The sequence below is a fragment of the Nansenia antarctica genome (genome assembly GCF_963989245.1).
Source record: "Nansenia antarctica genome assembly, chromosome: 2".
Taxonomy (NCBI): domain Eukaryota; kingdom Metazoa; phylum Chordata; class Actinopteri; order Argentiniformes; family Microstomatidae; genus Nansenia; species Nansenia antarctica.
Window position 1 is genome coordinate 6,317,934 of NC_137675.1, and position 9,911 is coordinate 6,327,844.

Sequence of the window (9,911 nt, forward strand, 5' to 3'; positions counted from 1 at the left end):
ATGTACAAAGGGGAGTTTGCACAAGTTTTTCTCCCCTGTTGTGTGGCAGGCAGTTCACAGTGCATCCTTGGGTCTGTTGAAGCAGACTGTGTGTGGCGAGATGTCACACCGCCCCCGTGTGGTCAAGGCTAGGCAGTGAAGTTGAGGAGAGAGTACTGTGATTGGCTGGAAGCTCTTTGCCAAACGTAAAAAAATATAATTTTACATTACAAAAAAAAAAAATAACTGGCGATTTTCCGGGGAGGTGCCGGGCTCCCGCCCTCACCTTGCTCCTGCTTCCGCTTCTTTGCTGCGTTCTGTTCAACAGACGAGGGGAGAGACAGTCAGTCACTCACTCAAGCCCCCACCCACCCACACAGGGAAAACAATTGCACGGGGTTCACTCGCAAAAGTACGGCAGGCCAACATTTCAACCACTTCATCTCAGGAGGCCATGCTGCCCTTACACCTGAACAGCATCTACTGGTTTAGGGAGAGGAGCCTATATTCCTTCTATCCACTCACCTTTTTGGTCCAATTGTTGGTGAAGGTAGCGCAGGAGGATACTGGTTTTCTCTGGTCACAATGACTGGGGAGAAAACAGAAATACATTTCAAAATCGCGTGCCTGTAATAATACATGCCGTTTAGCTGACGCTTTTATTCAAAGCGACTTGCACTGCAGTGAGTGCATAGATTTTTCAATACATATGGTCCTAACGGGAACAAAGCTAGCTATTATTGTTATACACTGACCGAATACTTAATTAGGAACACTGTACTAATACTGGGTAGGGCCTCCTTTTGCTCTCAAAACAGCCTCAATTCTTTGTGCATTGATTCCAACATCCCTTTGAGATTCTGGTCCACGACGACATGATTGCGTCACACAATTATTCTTCTGTGTTCTATTTGATTCAGATCCAGTGAATGAGAAGGCCACTGAACACTGAACTCATTGTCATCTTCATGAAACCAGTTTAAGACAACTTTTGCTTTGAGTCATTGTGCATTATCACGCTGGAAGTAGCCATCAGAAGATGGGGACATTGTGGCCATGAAGACATGGTCAGCAACAATACTCAAATAAGCCGTGGCATTCAAGCGATGACCCAAAGTGTGCCAAGAAAACATTCCCACACCATTACACCACCTGAATGAATGAGAAGGTTTACAGGTGTTTCTACTAAAGCGCTCGGTGAGTGAATATGTATATATTATGTGTGTATAGGTGCTTTGTTTCCAAGACAAAATAACCTCATGATCATCAATGAACAGTGAAGACGTTGCAGAAAGTTCTTACTCTGCTCTGAGGGGTAGTCAGGTGTGGGGAGGTACACAGAAGGTCTTCGCTTCTGTAAGAAAGGGGGGTTCAAAGAGGTTCAGACATTGGACAACTGACGCCAAGAAGACAAAAACTGTTATTCTGATTCGCCAAAGTCAATGAATACTCACCGACGCTTTACGCACAGAGTCTGCATGGAACCTGCTGAAGTTGCTCTTGTTATAAACAGGAAGCCCTTTTAAGAAATCCGCCTGCGGGAGAAGAGGACGATGACTGTCTCAGATATGTGTCTTTTCATAGCCACTGAGGCTGGTATAGTGGTGGTCTAGTGGATAGTGAGTTGGACTCTGGTGATCAGAAGGTCATGAGTTCAAATCCCAAATCTGGGAACACCACTAGTGTGCCCTTGAGTAAGGCACTTGGCCCTAAATTACTCCAGTGATAATGTCCCCGTAATCTCTAATTGTAAAATCATCTGCTACATGGTTCAAATGTATGGTATATCCGTAGAAATAGACTTGTGAGAGGTGAGGTAGACTACTAAAGTAAGCCTGTTACTGGTCATGAAGCTCAGCACACACAACCTGAAAGTGAAACAACCTCTGCTGCGCATCATCCGTCACCTGGCCTAATTCTGAGGTATGACAACCATTCGTTATATGGCGTTGGTTCCTGACTGTCTCTAAACGCTTACATGTAAGCCAAATCAATCAATCAATCAATTAGACAGTATGTCATCTCTAGGAAGTTTTTAACTGACACATGTCAAAGACGCCTCCGTTTGTCAACGTTATGTTTCACATTGACTAGACCAGGGGTCTCCAACCTTTTATCATCCGAGAGCTACTTTGAAAAAAATTAAGTGGCCGAGAGCTACTCATATCTTATTACTTACATTCATTCTCATAACGTATCAAAACACTCTGAAATTCTTCACTAGCATGCTCTGTTTCAAATGTCAATGTGTAAGCTCACTATAGTAGTAGCAGTATATTCTGTATCCATATATCAATGTATCACATCACCTCCATTTACATATCAAAAGCTTATAATTGTATGGTCCACATGTGTGTAATAAGTGCATTCACCTTTTCTAGTTTTTTCAGTCAGAAAACATTAGTATTTGTTTCTTCTTTTGTCTCTTTCAAAAAAATGTGTGCATGTGTGTAATAATGCATTCACTCATTCCTACACTTGAGATGAATGTCACTGCATGGAGTCTACAAGAGTTGTGTATGCTGGAGTGTATCCACTTAGGTTCACTCTTATAGAGTAATTTAAATGCTCATCTGTCAGTCTTGTTCAGAAGTAGTAGTAGTATTTCATTACATTCATATCAGAAAAATCTGATTCTCAAAGGTATGTAGAGCCAAATAAAACAAATACTTTCAGGGCTGCTTGGTGAATATTCTTATAGTTTTCTGGGTCTACCAGGCTCCAGAAATGTTGTGAATGTTGTTGCGATTGTAGCTGGACATTATTCTGGAGCTTTATAACCTCCATCTCCATTTCTCCAGGCTTGACACTGAACAGTTCAGCTATCTGCTCTCAGTGTTTCCCCTAGGTTTGCTGCCTTGGGGAGGGGGTGGCATGGACTGTGGCATATGTGGTCTTGACTACCTGTCCACTTTCTCACCTGGTTCTTGCTCCCTCTCTTTGGTGTGCCGACACCATCCTGCTCTCTCTCCTTCTCTCCTTCTCTATCCTCCTCTTTTGCTGTCAACCAAAAGGCAAACATAACAACCAGAGTATTTATAATTTAATAAGAGGTATACATTGATCCATATCAATTCATAACATAATTCGAATTGAATATTGGGTTGCTGAAAAATAAATTGTATATCCATCTATAGAAAACAGACATTTCCAATGAGTGAGGGTTGTGCCAATGCTTCAATCCACTGTCCATGTACTGTAAATATACCATTATGGTATTACCATGAAGCCCAATTCTAGCAGAATAAGAAAGATTGTTTATCTACTTTAAGTAAAATAATAAAGTGCATCCAGTTAGCTCTTTAGCTGGCAAGTGTGCAGCAGACTAGCTCATCTCATTTGAAAATTTGTCGAGCGTCATTGAAGCTTCTCTTTCTCCCTTTATATGATCACTTGGTAAGTGCGTATGCAATGTGTCAGCATCAATACCTTTCTGTCCCTGAGTAATCTGCACATACAGTATGCAAATCTGTAATTTAACCAGTAGTCATTCTGTTATTTCAAATCCAGTGTAAATAAGATTCTTAGATTCTTAAATCCAGTGGAAAATAAGATTCTTAGATTCTTAAATCCAGTGTAAATAAGATTCTTAGATTCTTAAATCCAGTGTATACAACAGTCTTAGATTCTTAAAAAACTAAATGTAGAACTCTGGATTGAAAATGAACATAGTATTACATTATCTGTCAAATATTACATTATCAGTTTAAAAAAAAAGTGTAATAAATTCCCAATAATGTCATAAGGTATTACATTATCAGTAAACATGTTATTACAATATCAGTCAGGTTTTTTTATTACATTATTGGGTTTTATTACATTTTCGATGGAGTTAAGTGGACATTTTATTACATTATCAGAAGTTATTACATTATCAGGAAATTATTACATTATAGGGTGCTACAAGGCTTTTTATGACCAGCACGGGAACCCTGTAATACAATGCAACTCAAGTCAGTTCATGACAAGGTATTACTTTTTTTATTCTAATTTTGCCATTTAGCAGACGCTTTTAATCCAAAGCGATTTACAATTACGAATTACAGGGACATCCCCCCTGGAGTAACTGAGGGCAAAGTGCCTTACTCAAGGGCACACTAGTAGTGGTGGGATTTGAACTCACAAACTTCCGATCACAAGTCCAACTCACTATCCACTAGACCACCACTACCCAGGTATGGGCCAACAGTACATTTCCAATATAATCAAATGTCACCAAAGTCACACTACCTGTCGGTTTTCCCTGCTTCAGCTTCTCAAGGTATTCCTTCATTTTCTGAGCCACGGCAACTGGAATCTTATCGATTGTGATGACGACACTGGAATTCTTTAAAGTCACCAGAAGCCGTCTGTGGGGGTGCCTGCCGCCCAACACCACATCCTTCACGTTATGGTTAAGCTGAAGGCGACAACAACATAAGAGATCTCATTTTCCTGTACTTAAAAAAAAAGTAATTTAATCTCTATTAGTATGGCTTTATTTGTATTTATTTGTATTTAGTCTTTGTTCTTATGTTTGTAATTTTTTAATGTTTGTATATTGTTCTGTACCATAGTTTCTGTGATCACAATTTTTTTTTAAAAAGCAGCTGGCCAAAAAAAGGGGAATAAACAATCGGGGATTTCCCTTGTTAAATGTCGCGAGAGTACAGATGACGTGTTCCCGTAGATCATTTCCGCTGGACATGTTCACATTTCCGCCATCATCTCTAGCCGGAGCAGCGTCGTGTCGTTTGTGTCTGTCTGCATGTCAACAACAACACATCTGATAACCCTGTCATCACTACAACCCGCTAACACCAGCCGACCACTCACCACAGGTCTCGGAAACATATATCACATTCTGGAAGTGTTGAGAGGGGTACATCTCATTCAGAGGTGAGTGTTTATTCTGTTGCAATTAACCGTTAAAGTGATCTGCGACGTTCTGCTCATCTCCCAAACGACAAACCAGTTAGCTTAGCAGGCTAACGTCAGCTAGCAAGCTGTTGGCCTCTCGTAGCCAGGTAAACTACTATTATAACTACTCGTTTAGAACTACTCGTTTAGAACTACTCGTTTAGAACTACTCGTTTGCTCCAGAGGAGAGATGCTCTGCAGGGCTGCCAAGAGTGTTTATTCTGTTGCAATTAACCGTTAAACTTACCTCAGTGGAAGCTAGCATGTTTACCTCAGGGGAAGCTAGCATGTTTACCTCAGTGGAAGCTAGCATGTTTACCTCAGGGGAAGCTAACATGTTTACCTCAGAGGAAGCTAACATGTTTACCTCAGAGGAAGCTAACATGTTTACCTCAGGGGAAGCTAGCATGTTTACCTCAGGGGAAGCTAGCATGTTTACCTCAGAGGAAGCTAACATGTTTACCTCAGGGGAAGCTAGCATGTTTACCTCAGGGGAAGCTAGCATGTTTACCTCAATGGAAGCTAACATGTTTACCTCAGGGGAAGCTAGCATGTTTACCTCAGAGGAAGCTAACATGTTTACCTCAGGGGAAGCTAACATGTTTACCTCAGAGGAAGCTAGCATGTTTACCTCAGGGGAAGCTAGCATGTTTACCTCAGAGGAAGCTAACATGTTTACCTCAGGGGAAGCTAGCATGTTTACCTCAGAGGAAGCTAACATGTTTACCTCAGGGGAAGCTAGCATGTTTACCTCAGAGGAAGCTAACATGTTTACCTCAATGGAAGCTAACATGTTTACCTCAGTGGAAGCTAACATGTTTACCTCAATGGAAGCTAACATGTTTACCTCAGGGGAAGCTAACATGTTTACCTCAGGGGAAGCTAGCATGTTTACCTCAGGGGAAGCTAGCATGTTTACCTCAGAGGAAGCTAGCATGTTTACCTCAGGGGAAGCTAGCATGTTTACCTCAGGGGAAGCTAGCATGTTTACCTCAGAGGAAGCTAGCATGTTTACCTCAGTGGAAGCTAACATGTTTACCTCAGAGGAAGCTAGCATGTTTACCTCAGGGGAAGCTAGCATGTTTACCTCAGGGGAAGCTAGCATGTTTACCTCAGGGGAATGCACAAACCCTCAAAAGAACCTCATCATCCACCACAACAGCATATTGATCAAGCTCTCACATTCCATGACTGTGACTCTTGTCAACTAACGTTGATCTTGTGAATATTGTTTCCAAGGGGAAGAACTATGACGTGGCTGTAATTCATTCACCGTTTCTTCGTTCAATTCTCAGGAGGTGTCGTCTTGTTTGTGTGGGTCTGTCAAACCGGCTCCATTCTCACTAGAGGCTCAGAGGAGCGCATCATCTTGACGGTCACCCATGGCAGCTGCAGTGCCCAAGCTCTCCAGTGGGGGCGCTGTCAAGATCCGCCTCAACAGCATAGACCTGGGTACCACAAGGTGGAAAGAGGGCACCTTTGAGATCCTGGAGGAGGAGAACAAAGTCAACCTGTGCCTGAAGTTCGACAGAGGTGGAGCGCTATTCCAGGTATCGCAGTGATTTTTTGAACCTTCGCCCATCTACCTTATGTGCACATTCTCCTCTTACTCACCACCAAATGACATGACAGTATTGGACTTCACAACAGCTGAGTGATGGTGTGTGACAATGTTGTCTTTTACGATATGAATCTACCACAATTCAATGAGATCTCTTTATGTTGTTGTCGCCTTCAGCTTAACCAGAACGTGAAGGATGTGGTGTTGGGCGGCAGGCACTCCCACAGACGACGGCTTCTGGTGACTTTAAAGAATTCCAGTGTCGTCATCACAATCGATGAGATTCCAGTTGCCTTGGCTCAGGAAATGAAGGATTACATTGAGAAGCTGAAGGGAAAACCGACAGGTAGTGTGACTTTGGTGATATTTGATTATATTGGAAATGTACTGTTGGCCCATACCTGGGTAGTGGTGGTCTAGTGGATAGTGAGTTGGACTTGTGATCGGAAGTTTGTGAGTTCAAATCCCACCACTACTAGTGTGCCCTTGAGTAAGGCACTTTGCCCTCAGTTACTCCAGGGGGAATGTCCCTGTAATTCGTAATTGTAAGTCGCTTTGGATTAAAAGCGTCTGCTAAATGGCAAAATTAGAATAAAAAATGTAATACCTTGTCATGAACTGACTTGAGTTGCATTGTATTACAGGGTTCCCGTGCTGGTCATAAAAAGCCTTGTAGCACCCTATAATGTAATAATTTCCTGATAATGTAATAACTTCTGATAATGTAATAAAATGTCCACTTAACTCCATCGAAAATGTAATAAAACCCAATAATGTAATAAAAAAACCTGACTGATATTGTAATAACATGTTTACTGATAATGTAATACCTTATGACATTATTGGGAATTTATTACACTTTTTTTTACTGATAATGTAATACTTGACAGATAATGTAATACTATGTTCATTTTCAATCCAGAGTTCTACATTTAGTTTTTTAAGAATCTAAGACTGTTGTATACACTGGATTTAAGAATCTAAGAATCTTATTTACACTGGATTTAAGAATCTAAGAATCTTATTTTCCACTGGATTTAAGAATCTAAGAATCTTATTTACACTGGATTTAAGAATCTTATTTACACTGGATTTGAAATAACAGAATGACTACTGGTTAAATTACAGATTTGCATACTGTATGTGCAGATTACTCAGGGACAGAAAGGTATTGATGCTGACACATTGCATACGCACTTACCAAGTGATCATATAAAGGGAGAAAGAGAAGCTTCAATGACGCTCGACACATTTTCAAATGAGATGAGCTAGTCTGCTGCACACTTGCCAGCTAAAGAGCTAACTGGATGCACTTTATTATTTTACTTAAAGTAGATAAACAATCTTTCTTATTCTGCTAGAATTGGGCTTCATGGTAATACCATAATGGTATATTTACAGTACATGGACAGTGGATTGAAGCATTGGCACAACCCTCACTCATTGGAAATGTCTGTTTTCTATAGATGGATCTACAATTTATTTTTCAGCAACCCAATATTCAATTCGAATTATGTTATGAATTGATATGGATCAATGTATACCTCTTATTAAATTATAAATACTCTGGTTGTTATGTTTGCCTTTTGGTTGACAGCAAAAGAGGAGGATAGAGAAGGAGAGAATGAGAGAGAGCAGGATGGTGTCGGCACACCAAAGAGAGGGAGCAAGAACCAGGTGAGAAAGTGGACAGGTAGTCAAGACCACATATGCCACAGTCCATGCCACCCCCTCCCCAAGGCAGCAAACCTAGGGGAAACACTGAGAGCAGATAGCTGAACTGTTCAGTGTCAAGCCTGGAGAAATGGAGATGGAGGTTATAAAGCTCCAGAATAATGTCCAGCTACAATCGCAACAACATTCACACCACCACTATACCAGCCTCAGTGGCTATGAAAAGACCCATATCTGAGACAGTCATCGTCCTCTTCTCCCGCAGGCGGATTTCTTAAAAGGGCTTCCTGTTTATAACAAGAGCAACTTCAGCAGGTTCCATGCAGACTCTGTGCGTAAAGCGTCGGTGAGTATTCATTGACTTTGGCGAATCAGAATAACAGTTTTTGTCTTCTTGGCGTCAGTTGTCCAATGTCTGAACCTCTTTGAACCCCCCTTTCTTACAGAAGCGAAGACCTTCTGTGTACCTCCCCACACCTGACTACCCCTCAGAGCAGAGTAAGAACTTTCTGCAACGTCTTCACTGTTCATTGATGATCATGAGGTTATTTGTCTTGGGAAACAAAGCACCTATACACACATAATATATACATATTCACTCACCGAGCGCTTTAGTAGAAACACCTGTAAACCTTCTCATTCATTCAGGTGGTGTAATGGTGTGGGGAATGTTTTCTTGGCACACTTTGGGTCATCGCTTGAATGCCACGGCTTATTTGAGTATTGTTGCTGACCATGTCTTCATGGCCACAATGTCCCCATCTTCTGATGGTTACTTCCAGCGTGATAATGCACAATGACTCAAAGCAAAAGTCGTCTTAAACTGGTTTCATGAAGATGACAATGAGTTCAGTGTTCAGTGGCCTTCTCATTCACTGGATCTGAATCAAATAGAACACAGAAGAATAATTGTGTGACGCAATCATGTCGTCGTGGACCAGAATCTCAAAGGGATGTTGGAATCAATGCCACAAAGAATTGAGGCTGTTTTGAGAGCAAAAGGAGGCCCTACCCAGTATTAGTACAGTGTTCCTAATTAAGTATTCGGTCAGTGTATAACAATAATAGCTAGCTTTGTTCCCGTTAGGACCATATGTATTGAAAAATCTATGCACTCACTGCAGTGCAAGTCGCTTTGAATAAAAGCGTCAGCTAAACGGCATGTATTATTACAGGCACGCGATTTTGAAATGTATTTCTGTTTTCTCCCCAGTCATTGTGACAGAGAAAACCAGTATCCTCCTGCGCTACCTTCACCAACAATTGGACAAAAAGGTGAGTGGATAGAAGGAATATAGGCTCCTCTCCCTAAACCAGTAGATGCTGTTCAGGTGTAAGGGCAGCATGGCCTCCTGAGATGAAGTGGTTGAAATGTTGGCCTGCCGTACTTTTGCGAGTGAACCCCGTGCAATTGTTTTCCCTGTGTGGGTGGTGGGGGCTTGAGTGAGTGACTGACTGTCTCTCCCCTCGTCTGTTGAACAGAACGCAGCAAAGAAGCGGAAGCAGGAGCAAGGTGAGGGCGGAAGCCTGGCACCTCCCCGGAAAATCGCCAGAACAGACAGCCAAGAGATGAACGAGGACACATGAGAGAGAGAGAGAGAGAGAGAGAGAGAGAGAGAGAGAGAAAGAGCGAGTGTGTGTGTGCGTGTGCGCCTGTGTGTGTGAGAGAGTGAGTGTGTATGTGTGTGCGTGTGTGTGTGAGAGTGTGAGTGGAAGCATGCATGTCTGCGCATGGACTGTGTGTGCACGTGAGCAAGTGGCAGAGCACATGGGTCACCTGGGTAGAAACAGGAGGACC

At 42.0% G+C, this 9,911-nt stretch overlaps 1 protein-coding gene, 1 long non-coding RNA gene and 1 pseudogene across 3 annotated transcripts; 2 read left to right on the plus strand and 1 right to left on the minus strand.

Moving 5' to 3' along the window:
* Nucleotides 1–54: 54 nt before the first annotated feature.
* LOC308149718 (DET1- and DDB1-associated protein 1-like) lies at nucleotides 55–4,653 on the minus strand (annotated as a pseudogene). The gene is made up of 7 exons: nucleotides 4,630–4,653; nucleotides 4,196–4,378; nucleotides 1,434–1,514; nucleotides 1,282–1,333; nucleotides 505–568; nucleotides 227–296; nucleotides 55–86 (listed from the first exon to the last, which is right to left on the minus strand). The product of its transcript is annotated as a DET1- and DDB1-associated protein 1-like (transcript).
* A 74-nt stretch (nucleotides 4,654–4,727) lies between these two features.
* Nucleotides 4,728–7,174, plus strand: LOC308151669. Its single transcript, XR_013937303.1, has 3 exons — nucleotides 4,728–4,857; nucleotides 6,174–6,428; nucleotides 6,617–7,174. It is a non-coding gene; the product is annotated as an uncharacterized lncRNA (long non-coding RNA).
* A 73-nt stretch (nucleotides 7,175–7,247) lies between these two features.
* On the plus strand, nucleotides 7,248–9,700 carry LOC308149719 (DET1- and DDB1-associated protein 1-like; the record flags this gene model as incomplete). Its single annotated transcript, XM_080522616.1, has 5 exons — nucleotides 7,248–7,262; nucleotides 8,379–8,459; nucleotides 8,560–8,611; nucleotides 9,327–9,388; nucleotides 9,596–9,700. 5 exons carry the CDS (start codon nucleotides 7,248–7,250, stop codon nucleotides 9,698–9,700), a joined length of 315 nt encoding a protein of 104 aa, XP_080378742.1.
* Between the last annotated feature and the right edge of the window lie 211 nt (nucleotides 9,701–9,911).